Consider the following 19,198-nt stretch of genomic DNA (forward strand, 5'->3'; position numbering starts at 1 on the left):
GATGGGAAATTTATCGACTGATAATACTTTAGGGGGGACGCTCCCTGCTCCCTTTCTCCTCTTTCCCACCAGCTCCGGATGCCTGGAGGCAAGCAACAGCCGGCTAACCTTTCCCCCCCACTACTACTTACTCTGCGCCTGAGGAAAAGAAGGGGAGGGGGGCAAAAGAATCGCCGCCCCCGAGCATTCCTGAACCACTGCTATTCTTTGCAGCAGTTCGGCCAAACGTTGTCTTTTTTGCCTTGCCCCGGCTGGAAAGTCCCTGGTGAGCTGCCCCGGCTGGTTCTTTTTCTCTCTCTCTCTCTTTTCTTTTCTTTTTTTTCCCCCTCCACCTGCCCAGCACTTCCTCTCCCGCCCTCGAGCCCAGTCTGGAAATCCCCGCCGCATCGCGTTCCTTTCTTTGCTCACACTCGCTCGTTCGCGAGCTGCCGGGAGCTCTTTCTACAACCCCAAGCATACCGCCACCGCCGCCAACCACTAAGTGCGCCTCCAAAGACTGCCTTCTCGGCACTGGCGAGGCGGGTTGAACGAGGGGATGGGCCTCCGCTGGAGCTCAGTCCCCGCCCCGCTCATCATTCGCCCAACCGCGGGCTGGTTGGCTTGTCCTGCCCTTCCAAACTTCTAAGCGCCGTATCTGTGCCAACGCGGACAAAACCCACGATGAAGAGAAGCCGTGGTGGGTGAAGCGCGATATAGGGAGGGACTACTGTATTACTTCAGTTTTTCTTTGCTTCACATACCTGCAAAGGTCATAAATGCAAGAATTGGTCTCTAAGTTACTGTTTCATTATGGTGCTCTTGGTCCTCTCTGTGGTTGGTTTTTGTTTATTTCTTTTCCTTTACAACACTACCTGACTAAGCAACATGATCAGTGCTACAGAGTGTGGTGGATTTTTCCCGTTTAGTTTGTCTTGACAGGGTAGTGGGGATAGTTTTCTCGTTGGTAGTTTCTGAATTAGGGTATTGTTTTCTATTTGATTATTTATCTGGTATTAATCCTTGCTTATTTTTATTATTATTATTATTTATTAGATTTGTATGCCGCCCCTCTCCGTAGACTCGGGGCGGCTTACAGCAATGATAAAAACAATATATAATGACAAATCTAATAGTTAGAATCTAAAATAACAATAATACACTTAAAAAGTCTAAAAAACAAGAAACCCCAATATATAAAAACATACATACAGTCATATCATGCAGAAAAAACTACATAGGCAGGGGGAGATGTTTCAGTTCCCCCACGCTTGACGACAGAGGTGGGTTTTAAAGAGTTTACGAAAGGCAAGGAAGGTTGGGGGCAGTTCTAATCTATGGAGGGAGCTGATTCCAGAGGGTCCGAGCCGCCACAGGGAAGGCTCTTCCCCTGGGTCCCGCCAAACGACATTGTTTAGTTGACGGGACCCGGAGGAGACAAACTCTGCGGGACCTAACCGGTCGCTGGGATTTGTGCGGCGGAAGGCGGTCTCGTAGATACCCTGGTCCGGTGCCATGAAGGGCTTTATAGGTGATGACCAACACTTTGAATTGTGACCAGAAACTGATCGGCAACCAATGCAGACTGCGGAGTGTTGGGGTAACATGGGCATATTTGGGAAAGCCCATGATTTTATTTATTTTATTTATTTATTATTTAGATTTGTATGCCGCCCCTCTCCGCAGACTCTCGCAGCTGCATTCTGCACGATCTGAAGTTTCCGAACACTCTTCAAAGGTAGCCCCATGTAGAGAGCGTTACAGTAGTCGAGCCTCGAGGTTATTTGGGTATAGACTGGTGGAGGGGATTGTTCTGGCCTTTTGTTTTCTTCTTAGCTTTTTATTGCCTCTTTTGAATGTAGGAATATGGTTCATTTCAACCAGAAAAAAAAACAGCCAAACAGCAAGCTGGCTGGGGAATTGCCTGTGTGTCTCAAAGATGCCAAGATTGAGAAATACTGGTTGAGTTAGTTCCAGCCAAGCCATCTGATGAGACAGGCAGAAGCAATGCCTCTCATCCAATTCTTTCTTTCCTGGAATAAACCAAACCTAACAAGAGGATTGGGGGCAGGGAGGGGAGGGGGAGAATTATAAGCCTTCCAAGATACCTACCCACCTTTCCACCGTTTCCAGCAGCTGTTGATTCAAGAGCTTTTGAGAATTCTTCCCACGAGCCCAGCGCAAGCTCATCTCGGATCTTCTCTCGCATCAAGGAGCCATTCTTGTAGCTAAAACAAATAACAATACACAATTTCTCCAGGAGGTTCAGTCAGGATTCTGAAGCAACATCATTTTATTATTTGGCACTAGAAAATCAGAAAGTATCTGCAGGACTGCCAAGTAGCATTGTGGATCTGAAGTTTTAAAAAAAGGCTATTTTCACAAATACATACATAAGATACATAGATACATAGAAGCATAGATACATACATACATACATACATACATACATACATACATACTGTTGTGGTTAGCTCTGGCCCAGCTCCTGCCCCAAGGACTGAGGATGTGGGGGAGACATCCATATGCTGCAGGCCTGTTTTGCCCCCCGGTGGAATCTGCTGATGAAGGCTCCTCTGACCAAGAAGACATGAGTGACAGGGAGGAGGAGAGTGTGGCAGACAGCTCAGAAGGAGATCAATTATCTAGCTCCTCCTTGGATTCGGAACAAGAGCTAATGATACAGTCATGCATGCGGAGAGCGATGCATAGGCAGCAACAACTGAGAGATTATTATCAAAGAAAATGAGGCCACCTGTGGTTGGGTGGAGCTGTGGTGATTAGTGAGGCTGCTATAAATAGCAGCCTGTGGGTTTGGCCATTGTGGAGGATTATCTGATCGTTGTGTTTCGTGACTGCTTTACTGACTTTGACCTTTTGTGTGCTGCTTTTTCCCAGCTTTGAAACTAAACCAGAGCAAAGTGTGTTTCACTTTGTGAAAGAAGAAGGACTGTGAATTGCCTCAGAGCTGCAAGCTAACTATCACAGAACTGATAAGGGACTTGTACAAATTACCAGTTTGTTTGGAGATGAGTGCTCTTTGCTATACCAAAAGAGGGCTTGGTTTAAGTGAATTTTCATTATAAAGAACATTGTTTTGAATTTTCAAACGTGTGTGTGTCTGAAATTTGTACCTGTGAATTTTTGGGAGGAGTCTACCAGAGAGCCCGACAGAACACATACATACATACATACATACATATTGATACTAAGGCCAGAAGTTCCCTGGTGCCTGATTTCACCATGATTTACCATATTTTTTCCCAGTACAAGATGCACCTCAGTTTTGGGGGAGAAAAATAGGAAAAAAATAATCTGCCTATCAGGTATTCATCTGGCTAGTCATTAGTCTGGTTACATTAATTTGCTGGTTTTGGGCCCACTTGCTTGCTTTTTATCCCGATTGGGGATAAAAAACAGTTTCTAAAACACTTCACTTCTCTCTCTCTCTCTCTCTCTCTCTTCAGAGAGAAACAATGAGAAAATCAAGCAAAGGGAAGATCACTTCGCTAGCAACACACAGAAGTTAGCTTCACTCGTTAGCGTCTCCTTAGAGCTGAAAAAAGACTCCGCCGATTGTCGGAGGAAGCAGCAATGAAAGAAGCAGGCAAAGGGAAGATCGCTTAGCTAGCAAAGCACGGGAGATCCCGTCAGCACCTCCTTAAGGCTTAAAAGTGGCTTAGCAAAACCTACATTCGGAGTATAAGACTCACCCAAATTTTCAGCCTCTTTTTGGAGGGAAAGGTGCATCTTATACTCTGAAAAATACAGTAACTCAATCTATAAGAAATGAAGGACTAGATCAGGGGTGTCAAACTTGTGGCATCGAGTTGTGATCATGTGGTGATCATAACTTTTTTCCCCTTTGCTAAATCGGGATTGGGCATTGCCAGCGCATAACGCATCTGGCCTGCGAGTCACAAGTTTGACACCCCAGGACTAGATCCTTGAGTTTCAATTAATGGGATCCTATTGCTGCTACATCCCAGGTTTCAGCTCCTATAATTCCTCGGGCAATAAATCTGGCAGATGGTGAACTATGGCGGTTTAACACCTCTGCAATTAGAGAAGATTGGACATAACTAAATATTGTCCTCTATAACCCAATTTACGAAGTCTCTGGTGAGGAAAGATTATGTGTGCAACATTATTTTCACGCACCCAATCTTTTTGCAAGTTAAAGGGTTTAGGTGTCTTCCACTGCATTAGTTACAGTCAGTGTTTCCTCTAATTTTTTGGGGGGGTGGGCGGAAAAGTATAGTGTCTGAGCGGCAGTCCCTTCGGGACTGGGCGGCACAGAAATAATAATAAAATTTCCCTCTCGGCTTCTGGGCAGGTTTGGAAAACTCTGAGTTGATGATGATTTTTAAGTGAGCAATTGCTCACTGCTCAGCTTAGAGGGAACTATGGTTACAGTGGTAGTTAAGCTATCCAAAGGAAAGAAAAAAATGTAATTAAAGTTCTTCAAAGAAAGACCTTTCACTAATTTTTTATAAATGAAGCTAAAATAATCAGTAAATAATCCGAATAAATGGATTATTCATTGCAATTTCGCCAGTGAAGTTATTGGTTTTTCCCCAAGTTATTGGTCTTCAAATTGCAACTGTTCATTTAACAATCATTAAGTTACAGCAGCACTGAAAAAAGTGACTTGCAACACTTCTACACATTTAAGACCATCACAACATCACCCCTACCCCCAGTTACATGATCAAAATTCAGTCACGTGAATTTTGACCATGTAAATGTGAGGTTGTTAATAATTGATAAATATTTATAATGGTTTGTTTATTTGTTTGTTTGTTTATTTATTTATTTATTTATTTATTTATTTATTTATTTGATTGATTGATTGATTGATTGATTGATTGATTGATTTGATTTGTATGCCGCCCCTCTCTGTAGACTCGGTGTCCAAGCGTCACCTGGTCACCATTTTCAACCTTTCCAGCTAGCTCTTGAAAAACAAAGTTAATGGAGAAAGCCAAATTTGCTCCACAACCACATTTTTTACTTAAGAGTTGCAGTGATTTGCTTAAAGAAGATTGTAAAATTGGGCGTGACTCACTAAGCAATGGAAATGATTTATTAGATATCGCTTGCCACCTTGAGTTATTTATTAATATAATAAGGCAGCATTTAAAAAATGTAAATATTATATATTTTGGAATATTAAGACGCACCTTTTCCCTAAAAATCTGGATGTGTCTTATACTCCGAATTTAGCTTTTTCCAAAGCTTTATTTTTTCAGCCCTAATGAGGCACTGACGATTTTCCCTGCTATTACTGACTTGCAGGCTTTTTTCATTGCTACTCCCTCTACAGAATGTTTTTTCCAGCCCTAACCAGGGGATGAAATAATGTGCTGAAGCTGTCCAGACTAAAGATGATAGTCAAATCTGGGAGGCAGATATTTCCCCCTATTTTCCTCCCCCTGAATTAAGGTGTGTCTTATACTCCAAAAAATGAGATAAATAAAAATATAGCTTTAAAGTATGTTTTGAAAATAAAATCTGAAACATTAAAGAACTAGAAAAGAATGATACAAATCTTGATTTTTTTTTAAAATGAAACTAATCTGATGCATCATATAGTACAGTGATTTTCAACCTTTTTTGAGCCGCGGCACATTTTTTACATTTACAAAACCATGGGGCACATTGAGGGGGGGAGGGGCTGCGGCTAAAAAAAGTTTGGACAAAAAATTCCTCTCTCTCTCTTCCTCCCTTTCGCTCTATTTCTCTCTCCCTCCCTCTTTCTCTCCCTTCCACTTTTTTTCTCTCTATCTCTCCATCCCTCTTTCTTTCTCTCTTCCTTCTTTCCTCTTTTTTGCTCTCTTTCTTTCTTTCTCCCTCCCTACCTCCCTCTATGTCTTTCTCTCTCCCACCTTCCCTCCCTCTCTTTCTCTCTCTCTCTCTCTCTCTTTCTTTCTCTCTCCTCTCTTGCTTTCTTTCTCTCTTGTTATCTTTCTCTCTCTCTTGCTTTCTTTCTTTCTCTCTCTCTCATTCTCTTTCTTTTTCTCTCTCTTGCTTTCTTTCTCTCTCTCTCTTTCTCTCTCTCTCTCTTTCTTTCTTTCTCTCTCTCGTTTTCTTTCTCTCTCTTGCTTGCTTGCTTTCTCTCCCTCTTGCTCTTTCTTTCTCTCTGTCTCTTGTTTTCTCTCTCTCTCTCTTGCTTGCTTGCTTTCTCTCCCTCTTGCTCTTTCTTTCTTTCTCTCTCTCTTGTTTTCTTTCTCTCTCTTGCTTGCTTGCTTTCTCTCCCTCTTGCTCTTTCTTTCTCTCTCTCTCTTGTTTTCTCTCTCTCTCTCTTGCTTGCTTGCTTTCTCTCCCTCTTGCTCTTTCTTTCTTTCTCTCTCTCTCTCTTTCTTTCTTTCACTCTCTCTTGTTTTCTTTCTCTTTCTGAGCTTTGCGGCACACTGGTTGAAAAACACTGATATAGTAGAAGGCACGCACCAAAGCAGGGCCATAAATGCTTGTGAATCAACTGGATTACAGAAAACGTGACCCTCCAAAGCAGGTTTGGGCTCTTTAATCCAGAGAAACAGGGTATCACTAGTACCGAGACTAATCTGGGAAAGAAAATAATCAAGGTATTAGCCGAAAAGCAGAAATAGCAATACAGGAATTAAATCAAACCCATTTGTTTGCCCGGCTAATTGTCTTTAAATTACACATCGCAGCAATTCAATTCTTGTGAAATTGCCTTTGCTTGCCAGGTTTATATGAAACATAGAGCAGGGGGGGAATTATAATAGGATCTAAGGATTTATTGTGGAAAATTCATGGCTACATAATCCTCAGTGACCAAAAGCAACGTCAGCTGGTAACTAAAGTGGCACTCCGATCACGCATCAACAAGCAAGCTTTCTCATCCCTTATAGCAGTGTTTCCCAACCTTGGCAACTTGAAGATATTTGGACTTCAACTCCCAGAATTCCCCAGCCAGCAAATGCTGGCTGGGGAATTCTGGGAGTTGAAGTCCAGATATCTTCAAGTTGCCAAGGTTGGGAAACACTGCCTTATAGAAATAGCATTTAGACTTATATACCACTTCATAGTGCTTTTAGAGCCCTCTCTAGAATCAGACTATTGCCCCCAACAATCTGTGTCCTCATTTTACCCACTTCGGAAGGATGGAAGGCTGAGTCAACCTTGAGCCGGTGGTGAGATTTGAACTGCTAAACTACATCTTAAGTAGCCTGCAGTGCCTGCACTCTAACCACTATGCCACTCAGCCCTTATACAAGTAGCCCTCCATTTACAACAATTCATTTAGAGACTGTTTGAAGTTACAACGGCAGTGAAAAAAAGAGACTTATAGACATTTTTCACACCTAACAATCATTGCAACATCCCCATGGTCATGTAATATAAATTCACATGTTTGGCAACTGATTCATATTTATAATTATAATGATAATTTATTAGATTTGTATGCACAACAATAATAAAACAGTGTGACAATGTAAACAAATCTAATATTGGTTTTATAATAAGGGTTTTTTAGCTGTTTTATTATTGGATTGTTACATACTGTTTTTATTATTGTTGTTAGCCGCCCCGAGTCTGCGGAGAGGGGTGGCATACAAATACAATCAATCAATCAATCAATCAATCAATCAATCAATAAATAAATAAATAAATATTTAAAAAGCATCTAAAACCCCATCATTGAAAAACTATGTAACACACGCATACCATACATACAACTATAAAAGCCTGGGGGAGATGTCTCAATTCCCCCATGCCTGGCGATATAGGTGGGTCTTAAGTACTTTGCAAAAGACAAGGAGGGTGGGGGCAGTTCTGATCTCTGGGGGGAGTTGATTCCAAAGGGCTGGGGCCGCCACAAAGAAGGCTCTTTCCCTGGGGCCCACCAGATGACATTGTTTAGTCAACAGGACCTGGAGAAGGCCAACTCTGTGGGACCTCATCGGCCACTGGGATTCGTGTGGCAGAAGACGGTTCTGGAGGTATTCTGGTCCGATGCCCTGTCGGGTTTTAAAGGCATTATCCCGAGGTCACATGATTCTCCTTTTGCGACCTTCTGACAAGCAAAGTCAATTGGGGAAACCAGATTCACTTAACAACAGTGTTACTAACTTAATAACTGCAGTGGTTCACTTTACAACATCGGCAACAAAGGTCGTAAAAGTGGGGCAAAACTCATTTAACAACCGTCTCGAAAAATGGTCATCAATCCCCTTTTTCACAGTGTTGCTGTAACATCAAATAGTCACTGAACAAACTATTGTAAGTCAAGGATACCTATAAGTGAATGATGATAATGAATCAGTGGGCAGCACATGGCAAAGCAATGCGCACTTCTACACTGAAATAGATCGTGAAATTTAGCTTGTCCGGATGCCGCTCATCAGCAAGGAAAGGTTTTAGGGGCAGGCCCGCATCTGTTCCATCAAATTCGATAGGATGCGGATACATAACTCGGGGTTGCTCTCTAAGCCTCAAGATAGCGTCAGGGGTGGGTTTCTCCTTGTTCGGACTGGATTGCCCAAACTGGTAGCGACCTGCGAGTGACATCACGATAGCATCACAGATGCAGTTCAATCGGTGACGGTCCATGGATGTCGTCAACATTTTTTTTATTTCCCCCCCAAATTTTTTACTATTTGCCCGTGTTTTCTCAACACTCCGTGGCTTACGTTGGCTGCCGATCAGTTTCCGGTCACAATTCAAAGTGTTGGTCATGACCTTTAAAGCCCTACATGGCTTTGGACCAGACTACCTCCGGCACCGCCTGCTATCGCACGAATCCCAGCGACCGATAAGGTCCCACAGAGTTGGCCTTCTCCGGGTTCCGTCGACTAAACAATGTCATTTGGCAGGCCCCAGGGGAAGAGCCTTCTCTGTGGCGGCCCCGGCCCTCTGGAACCAACCCCCCCCCCGGAGATTAGAATTGCCCCCACCTTCCCTGTCTTTCGTAAACTATTCAAGACTCATTTATACCACCAGGCATGGGGGAGTTGAGATATTCCTTCCCCCTAGGCCATTACAAGTTATGCGTGGTATGTCTGTGTGTATGTTTGGTTTTATAATAAGGGTTTTTAGTTGTTTTATTATTGGATTGTCACATGCTGTTTTTATCATTGTTGTTAGCCGCCCCGAGTCTACGGAGAGGGGCGGCAAACAAATCCAATAAATTATTATTATTATTATTATTATTATTATTATTATTATTATTTTTAAATTTTTTCCTCTGCTGCTGCTTGAAAAAGGGCTCTCCTGTCTCCCCCAGCCCCCTGGGGTTTATACTTACTTTTATTTCTTTGCCCAAAGCATAGCTGATCAGATGATCAGCTGTGTTTCGGGCTGATCATAGCTACTGAGCATGTGCAGGAGCAGAACTGCACAAAGAGACGTACGCGAAACATGGCGATGCGAACCGTTGATGAAGATAAGTGGAAACCATCAGTAGCGGGCTGCTGCATGGACTGTCCGGTGCGCAGTCGCGGTTGGAAAAACGAAGATGCACACACATCCCGTGTTCCTGAAGTGTGCAAGTGTGCACACGTGCAAGATTCAGCTTCTGTGCATGCGCAGGAAGCAAATATTGTGTGAGGATGCTCATGCACATGGGATTTTGCCGCTTTCAAACGTTATCTTGCTTCCACGAATGCGCGGAAGCAAAGAAGTCACCAGAGTTCGGCAAAATCTCACAGACGCAAGCGTCATCGCGTGAGATTTCACTTCCTGCGCATGTGCAGAAGCCGAATCTCACAGTGGCATGCGCGTGCACAGCGGACACGTCCATTGCCAGGAGCGCAATGGGAGCACAGGCGATGGGTGGCCCTTCATTGGAACCCACCCACCCTTGGTTAGCATGGATGAAGGTATAGGAGATATAGGAGAGCAATATATATAGGAGAGTGCTATTGCTATTTGTATATTTTAATTGGCTTTCAACAAGCAACATCAAAGAGTAGTAGATGCTTGGAACAAACTTCCAGCAGACGTGGTAGATAAATCCACAGTAACTGAATTTAAACGTGCCTGGGATAAACATTTATCCATTGTAAGATAAAAATACAGGAAATAGTATAAGGGCAGACTAGATGGACCATGAGGTCTTCTTCTGCCGTCAGTCTTCTATGTTTCTATGGATCTCGAGATTCCTAACCCAATTAACACTATGAATGTTATTTAATGAAGATGGCGACACCTACTGCTATGTCTCCTTCAGAAAGTCTCATTCCAGCTAGGGATGCTGAAAATTCAAACAAGGAAACTCAGTTAAAGAATAGAGTATGCAAAGAATACCAACAAGAAAATAGCTTCACGCAAAACGGTAAGAATGGAATCATCAATTATTATGAGAAGTTCTAGAGAGTCTAGTAAGACTTAGGTACAGGTACTGGGATGAAAAGCTCCCAGTTCGCTTGTGTCTGTTGGTCGCTGGAGAGCCAGTTGCAGAAAGAGCGCGAGGCCCCGCCCACCAGCCCGGATGCCGCCATTTGGGTTGTTTTTCCCTCTGCGCATGTGCGAAGCATTCTGTTCTTGAGCAAACAGTAAAAGAACACAAATGATAGATATCCGGATGGGTGGGCGGAGCGTTACTCTCCCTCTGCCCACCTGCCCGGATGCCGCCATTTGGGTTGTTTTTCCCTCTGCGCATGATTGAAGTGTTTTGCACATGCACAAAGCATTCTGCGCATGCACAGATGGTAAAAGAACACAAATGACAGCATCTGGATGGGTCGGCGGAGCCTCACTCTCCCTCCGCCCACATGCCCGGATGCTGCCATTTGGGTTCTTTTTCCCTCTGCGCATGCATGAAGCATTATGCACATGCACAAAGAATTCTGTGCATGCGCAGAGTGTAACACAAATGGCACCTTCCAGGCAGGTGGGCAGAGCCTCCTGCTCCCTTCATGACCGGTTTTCCTACAACCCAAAGGCACCAGCAAACCAGGAGCAATTCACTCCTGCACAGGTAGTCCTCCACTTACAATCATTTGTTGGTAAGTTGATTACAGCTTATTCTTATATCTTCAAATATTTGAAGTTACATCTGAAATTATAGCAGTACTGAAAACATTTGTGCATTTGTTTGTTTGATGCCGCCCAATTCCTGAAAGACTCTGGGCGGCTCATAGCCAAATACAAATAAAATGTTGTATAAACCCACTGAAAACAATTCAGAACAATTTAAAATCAATAATTAAACCAGTTAAAACTAAAAAACTAAAAATCAATAAAAAACTTTTTTAAAAAAACCAGTTAAAACAGTTAAGAAAAATCCATGCATGTCTCTAGTGGTCAGATCCCGATGGTGTGCCATCTGACCACAACCCCAGGCCTGCTGTAAAAGGCCAGTAGGGTGGCGGTAATCCAGACCTTGGGAGCTAGCTGGTTCTAAAGAACGGAACCACCACAGACAAGGCCCTCCGACGCGGGCCCGCCAGCCTGACACTGTTTAGCTGACAGGACCTGGAGAAGACCAACCCAGAAGTGGGCTGCTAAAGTGGAACGGTGACGTGTGCTTGTCCCCATGGCTCTGAGTGCTAGCGGAGGCCAGTGCAATTCTGCTACTTACCTGTGCAGGTAGCAGAATCGCGCGTGGAGACGCAGGTATGCCCGGGTTTTTTGCTTCTGTGAATCATAGCAAAATTGCACTGCACTCCGCTAGCACTCAGAGCCAAGGGGGTGAGCCCACATCACTGTTCCACCTTAGCAGCTCTTCTCTGGACCAACCCTAGGGACCCTTACTGGTCGCTGGGAGCGATGCGGTAAGAGGCGGTCTCGAAGATAGTCTTCAATTAACTTATGACCGGCTCTCCTACGCACAGCCATTGGATCCTTGATCACAGTCACGTAATCAAACTTCACTTGACCCAAAGGTGTTTTTCAATTGGACATTTCGCTTCTCATCATTCTTCAGCTCCGAAGCTCTTCTTCTTGGATGAAAAGCAAAACGTTCTTCAAAGAAAAACAAAGTAAGTCCAGGTGCCTCGAGAAAAAGCACCTTTGGGACAACAATGACCTGGATGAATGAGAATCTCCATAAACTTTTGCACACTTGGTAATCAGGATATACAGTGATACCTCTACTTAAGAACGCCTCTACTTAAGAACTTTTCTAGATAAGAACTGAGTTCAAGGGTTTTTTGCCTCTTCTTAAGAACTATTTTCTACTGAAGAACCTGAGCCCGGAAAAATTTCCCAGGAAATTTGAGAGCGGCACAAATGCCTAACCAGTTTCCTACCCTTCCCCCTTTAATCCCGGCCATCTCGGGCTTTTCTGGGCTGCCAGAGGAGCCTTTCGGTGGCGCTTAAGAAGGCTTTGGCAGTCCAGAGCGAACGAAGCATTTTCCTTTCTCTGGGCGCTTGGAGAAGGAATAAACCTCTGCCAGCACCCAGAGAAAAGAAATGCTCCCTTAGCTCTGGGCAGTGACTGTCCTCCTCCTCTTCTTCCTCCTCCTCCTCCCACCAAAATTCCAAGCTTTTATTTCTTTCCTAAAGGGTTTGCACGCATTATTTGCTTTTACATTGCTTCCCATGGGAAAAATTGCTTCTACTTACAAACTTTTCTACTTAAGAACCTGGTCATGGAACAAATTAAGTTCTCAAGTAGAGGTACCACTGTATTTACAATTGTTGCACTGTCCGAGGGTTATGTGATCACTATTTTGCAACCTTCCTAGATGGCTTCCCATAAAACGAAGTCAAAAGGAAAGCTAGATTCACAACAACCACAGATTCATTTAACAACTGTAGTGATTGATTTAAGAACCATATGCAAAAAGATCATAAAATCGGATGTGACTCATTGAACAACTGTGTTGCTTAGCAACGGAAATTCTGGTGCCAGTTTTGTTGTAAGTTGAGAACCACTTGTAGATCTTTCTTCTTTGAATGACTGCATTGCATCAAATTTTGAAAATACCAAGGTTGCTCCAGGAAATGTCTGCTTTAACACATGGTTGAAGAAATTATTCATACAGAATTTTTTTTCCCCCTACCAAATAATTATACAGACATTTCACCTGCCTTCTCAAGATAAAACTGAACAAAAAAATGAAGCTCCTTGTTGCTCCAGAATTTTAAAACCTCCTTACCTGGATTGTCTCCAGTAAATGCTACTATTTTGCAGGCAGGATTAAATCCAAAGCGTTCAGTATAATAGGGTGAAATTAAACCCTAAAGAATGAAATTTAACAATTATTTTTTAAAAACAAATAATAGAGTTATTTGGTTTCAAAACAACACATTTTGAACAGAAAAACCAAGACTCCTCTTCAAAGAATGTTGGGATCTTCCTTTCCAGAGTCACAGTTCCCAAATCCCTTGGAAGAAAATTTGACACTGAATTTGCAAAATGTGTTTTTATTTCCTTATTACAGGAAACCAGACAGTTGTTTTTTTTAAAAAAAAAAATCTGGTTTGTTTTTCCAGCAAACTTAACAATCTTGGAAACATCCATTTCCAAAACAATATTCTTAATGTGAAACAGAGGCTCTTTCATCTAGTCATTATAAAACATTATGTTCATTAAGCAAAAATGGCTAGGTGAGTAGATGGATAGATGGACAAATAAGATGGATGAGTGGATGGATGAGATGGATAGATGAGATAGGTGGGCGGGTGGAGGGATAAGGTGGAATGGGATGGTTAATAGATGGGTGGATGGAGGGAGGGAGGGATAGAGGGATGGGATGGGATGGGGCAGGGCGGGAAGGATAGATGGATGGGTCAGTGAGTTAGTCTGTCAATGATAGGTGAATGCACCAGATGGGAGGGAGGGATGGGTCAGTTGGTTGATGGGTATGTATAGGGGTGGGTGGGTGGATGGGTGGATAGATGGGATGGGATGGGATTGATGCATTGATACATGGATAGATGAAGGGACAGGCAGGATTCTTAGCAAGGATCCATCCACACTACAAATAAGAAAAGCCTGAAAACGCTGCTATTTCTTTCAAAGGTACCTGTGAATCAGATGAACAGAGCCTGAACAAGCTATCTTCAGGAGAAATAATAACCATCTATGTCAGTTTAAATCTATACTAATGGGCAGTTTGATCTACTGCTTAAGGCACCAAGAAAGAAACTGGAATACTATGAGTTCTGCCTTAGGCACAAAGCCAACAGGTTGGTCTTAGGCCGGTCATTCTCTCAGAGCCCTAGGAAAAAGGACAATGGCAATGGGTGGAAACTAAACAAGGAGAGAAGCAACTTAGAACTAAGGAGAAATTTCCTGACAGGTGTTGTATATACAGTGGTACCTCGAGATACGAGTTTAATTCGTTCCGGACCTGGGCTCTTAAGTCGAGCAGCTCTTATCTCGAACGACTTTTCCCCATAGGAATTAATGTAAATAATTTTAATTGGTTCCAGCCCTCAAAAAACTCACAAAGTTAGTCTAAATTATGCAGAAAGACATGTTTTTAATGAAGAAATGTACATGTACATATAAATGAATAATGAAGTTTCTTTCACTTAACTTGTAAACTTTCTTAAACTTTTAAATTTACATATGTTCAACTTCTCTGCCACCCAATCCTGTAGGACAGAGGTCCCCAACCCTTTTTGCACCAGGGACCGGCTTTAAGCGATCAAGAGAGGAATGGGTGAATGAATGGACGGAGGGTGGGAAGGAAGGAAGGAAAGAGGGAAGGGACAGGAACAGAGGAAGGAAGCAAGGAAACTTATGAAAGGGGAGAGTAAGAGAGGAATGAGTGAAGGGAGGGAGGGAGGGAAGAAGGTGGGAAGGAGAAAGAAAAGAAGAAATAGAGGAAGGGAAGGTAAAAGAGAGAAAGAAAAAGAGCAAGAAAGAAAGAAAGAAAGGGGGAAGGGACAGGAACAGAGGAAGGAAGCAAGGAAACTTATGAAAGGGGAGAGTAAGAGAGGAATGAGTGAAGGGAGGGAGGGAGGGAAGAAGGTGGGAAGGAGAAAGAAAAGAAGAAATAGAGGAAGGGAAGGTAAAAGAGAGAAAGAAAAAGAGCAAGAAAGAAAGCTGCAAGCACCCCCCCGAGCCCCCCAGGCCGGCTGCAACCTTTTAAAACATGCGCGCCGCTTCGCAGCTGTCTCCTGAAGCCGAACGCGGAAGTTAGCGTTTGGCTTCAGGAGACAGCTCCTTGGCGCTTGTATCTCGAATTTGGGCTTGTAAGTAGAACAAAAATATCTCTCCCCTCCCAGCTCTTATCTCGAGTTGCTCTTAAGTAGAGCAGCTCTTATGTCGGGGTTCCACTGTACTCCTGGTCAATTGGAAGATGTTGAAGAGTTTGCAGATTCTAATACAGATAGTGTTTATGAATTAGTGGCAGGTCCTTTGTTACAGGTGTCAGAACATGTGGGAGGCCAGCCATGCTATGAGCCCAGACTCCAGTGAAGAAGAGACAGATAATAGAGGGTTAAATCCGCATTTCAGGCGGGTGCAGAGACGCAGAGAACAAGTGTTAGGGAAGAAATATTAAGGGGAGGAATGGATTAATTACTTAAGTGATTTATTCATCACGTCTGGATGCCAGCAGAGAAGAAGGGCGGAGTTTTCAATGTTGTAAATCCATCATGGACGTGTCAGGATGCGGCTACCAAGTAAGCTAGTCTTTTATCTGTTATTTAATAGCTGTTTTTATTGCTTCGAACTAACGCAGCCTAGCCATAAATATTAAGATATGGGAGGAGTGCGGGAGAAAGGCTTGTGTGCTCTGATCGTGAAGAAATGAGATAAAAGAATCTGACTGCCTGTAATGCATTTTGAATACGGAGGAGAGGAAAAATAAAAATTGAGTTTTTGTTTATAAAACCCTGCATTCAGTAAGCGTTATTTCCAATTTAGCCAAAGTTCTAACCATAATCCAGAACAACAGTCAGAACAATTAATCAGTGGAACAGCCTGCCTCTAGAAGTTATGAATGCCCCAACACTAGAAGTTTTTAAGCAGATGTTGGATAACCATCTGTCTGAAGTAGTGTAGGGTTCCCTGCGTAAGCAGGAGGTTGGACTAGAAGACCTCCAAGGTCCCTTCCAACTCATTGTTGTTGTTGTTGTTAATCATTTTCAAAACTTGCAAAAAACCTACAGCCACTCATCCAGGCAGTCACCAGGAGTGAAGACTGACTCATAGGAATGATAACAATAAATCTGTAGCATAGAATTTCCCACTGGCACTCCAAACAGATACACGATCTACAATTCTGATTTCTCCCACTGTTACACCCGCCTTATTCGTTCCACAGTTAATCCTACCAGTATTTTGTTGGAGGGCACAGGTTGGTCCAGTTTTTTCCCCAACTGAGGTGCACAAGCATCCAGGCAGACTTGATTCCAAACTTTTTCCCGGATCTGCAATAAATTCATGCCAGATCCTGCAAGAGGAAAACAGAAATATTTTCCAACAGATCCCTTCAAAAAGTGATCTGCAGTTTGCATACATGCAGAGAGGAGTTAAAAGAGAGAAAGGAAGATAAAAAAACCATATAATCCTAAAATTTTAATTCTTTACATTTACCGTAACACAAAACCATTCCTCATCATCTGTTCAATGTTATTATTGGTGTATTATATTATTATTATCGGACATATTCTGAGCATATGAAGCTTGCAGAATAAAATAGACCTGAGAACAAAAAAACTATCAGGTAAACAAAACAAAGAAACAGGCTAGCAGCCCTTCAAAAAAAAAAAAAACATATTGAGCAAGACAACTGTTATCAAAATCATGGCAAACAAACAACATATTTTGCTTTGAAGTGCAAAGCAAATTAAATGCTTAAATAAGCATTCAATTGCCGAAGAAGGGGACCGAAGTTAACAGGTAGTCCTAGACTTACAACCACAATTGAGCCTAAGATTTCTGTTGTTGAGCAAAACCATTGTTAAGCGGGTTTTGCCCCATCTTGCAATCTTTCTTGTCACGGTTGTTAAGTAAATCACTGCCGTTTTTAAGTTAATCGCAAGGTTGTTAAGTGAATCTGGCTTCCCCCATTGACTTTGCTTGTCAAAAAGGGATCACACGACCCTAAGACATTGCAACCGTCATAAATATGAGTCACTTGACACTCTTCTCAAATCTCTCCAGAAGAAGGACGCCGATCATCTCGTCACGGCTATCAAAAAATAATATTATGAAATGGAGGTTTAGTTCAGCCATCCCCCACCGTAAGCCTTCCCGGTCTGCATTGATTCCAGGTTCTGCAATCAACTGTTACTGTCCCGGGGGATCTGGAGGGCTGCCACTGGACTGGGGGATGGGACTTGGAAAAAGAAAGACCACCAGCAGCCATAGGCAGCTTCCTTTGTACGGGGGGGGGGAGGGAGGGGCGATACACTGTCTTGTTTTCTTGCTCTCTCTCTTGCCTCCAGACTTTAGCAGTGAAGCCAAGTATTTGTTTTTCCATTCCCTCCTTTTTTTCTCCTGCTTTCTCAGCTTTAGATAAACTTCCAGAGAGATGGAGGGAGGGAGGAAAGAGACACAGTGAGGGAGGTAAGAGAGAGAGAAATGGAAGGAGAGATGGAAGGAGAAAGAGATGGAAGAGAGAGAAGGAAGGGCAGAAGGAAGTAAGAGATGGAAGAGAAAGAGAAGGAAAAGCAGATGGAAGGAGAGAGAGAAGAGAGAGTGAGATGGAAGGGGAGATGGAAGAAGAGAGAGAGAGACATGGAAGAGAGAGATGGAAAGGGCGATAGAAGAAAGGGGAAATGGAAGGAAAGAGAGAGGGGTAGAAGACAGAGGGATGGAAAGGGCAATATTTTAATTAATTGGATTGTTGTGACTGTTTTTACTTGTTGTGAGCCGCCCCGAGTCTTCGGAGAGGGGCGGCATACAAGTCCAACTAATAAATAAATAAATAAATAGAAGAAAGAGAAAGATGGAAGAGAGAGATAGAAAGGGAGATGGAAGAAAGAGAGATGGAAGAGAAAGATGGAAGGAGAGAGAGATGGGAGAGAGATGAAAGGAGAGAGACAGAAGAGAGAGAGAGATGGGGAGATGAAAGGAAAGAGAGATGGAAGGGGAAATGGAAGGAAAGAGAGAGAGAGACATGGAAGAGAGACAGATGGAAAGGGCGATAGAAGAAAGGGGAGATGGAAGGAAAGAGAGAGGGTGGCAGACAGAGAGATCGAACGGGCAATAGAAGAAACAGAAAGATGGAAGAGAGAGAGATAGAAAGGGAGATGGAAAAAAGAGAGATGGAAGAGAAAGATGGAAGGAGAGAGAGATGGAAGAGAGAGAGATGGAAGGAGAGAGAGATAGAAGAGAGAGAGAGATGGGGAGAGGAAAGAGAGATGGAAGGGGAAATGGAGAGAGAGAGAGAGATAGATTGAAGAGAGAGATGGAGGAGGATATGAAAGGAGAGGAGATAGAAGAGAGAGAGAGAAGGGGAGATGAAAGGAGAGAGTAGAAGAGAGACAGAGAGGACGGGAGATGGAGAGAGAGAGAGAAGAGAGAGATGGAAGGGCAGATGGAAGGAGGGAGAGAGATAGAAGAGGAGAGAGAGAGATGAAAGGACAGGGAGGCAGAGAGAGGAGAGAGAGAAGAGGAGAAAGAAGATATGGGCATATCTTTCCCAGTAGCTCTTGCTAGTTGTCCAAAGAGCAGACAGGAGAAAAGAGAGTCGAAGTGCAAATCCCAGAGGCTTATTTCTACCCGCTGCTCCATCCCCATTGAATAAAGGAAGCCTTAGCTCTGCTCTTCCCTGGGACACGGCCAGATCCCCAGTTCCTACTGGAAGAAAGAGACACCGAAGTGCCATGCCAACTGGCGTGAGGCTGAGGTGGTTCTCCTGCCACGGACCAGAAAGCAATTAGCAGGCAGGCAAATTGCCACCGGCATTCGCTCGGTCCAAAACAGAGGATTATGAACACGGTCCAAGCCAGGTGGGAGCTATCTGATGGATCCTATCTCCTTCTCTATCTGCAGGGTACAGCGTTTCATCATTGAGATTATGCCTCTTTAAAAACGCAGCCCCTGATAACCAACCAGCTGAAACATTTCCCAACCCCAACTCAAGTTTTAAAGTTTTTAGACAGGGAAGGAAAGGAGAGTAAATCTGCAGACAGGGATAGAAGTTCTTTGCAAGGACGGAATCATCTGAAAGAATCTGAATGACGCAAGTGGCTTTCAACCTTTCTAATCCCTTAATGCAGTTCCTCGTGATGTGGTGACCCCCAACCATAAGTCTAGCGCCACCAGAGCTTTAAGCTGATTGGCAAAAACATCAGAGGGAGGTGATGGTCACCATTTGTGGTGTTCCCAACTGTTCTGGTT

The 19,198-nt window shown here is 43.3% G+C and overlaps 1 protein-coding gene across 1 annotated transcript in view; it reads right to left on the reverse strand.

Annotated features, from left to right (window-relative positions):
- XYLB (xylulokinase) overlaps positions 1 to 19,198 on the reverse strand; it is a 154,209-nt gene that overhangs the window by 103,791 nt on the left and 31,220 nt on the right. The window contains exons 5-9 of the mRNA XM_070726388.1: positions 16,183 to 16,301; positions 13,050 to 13,131; positions 10,158 to 10,198; positions 6,427 to 6,542; positions 2,089 to 2,204 (exon numbers count right to left, since the gene is read on the reverse strand). Coding sequence (XP_070582489.1) covers positions 2,089 to 2,204; positions 6,427 to 6,542; positions 10,158 to 10,198; positions 13,050 to 13,131; positions 16,183 to 16,301 — 474 coding nt within the window. The remainder of the gene's footprint in view (positions 1 to 2,088; positions 2,205 to 6,426; positions 6,543 to 10,157; positions 10,199 to 13,049; positions 13,132 to 16,182; positions 16,302 to 19,198) is intronic.

This window comes from Erythrolamprus reginae, chromosome Z (genome assembly GCF_031021105.1).
Source record: "Erythrolamprus reginae isolate rEryReg1 chromosome Z, rEryReg1.hap1, whole genome shotgun sequence".
In the NCBI taxonomy this organism is placed as follows: Eukaryota; Metazoa; Chordata; class Lepidosauria; order Squamata; family Dipsadidae; genus Erythrolamprus; species Erythrolamprus reginae.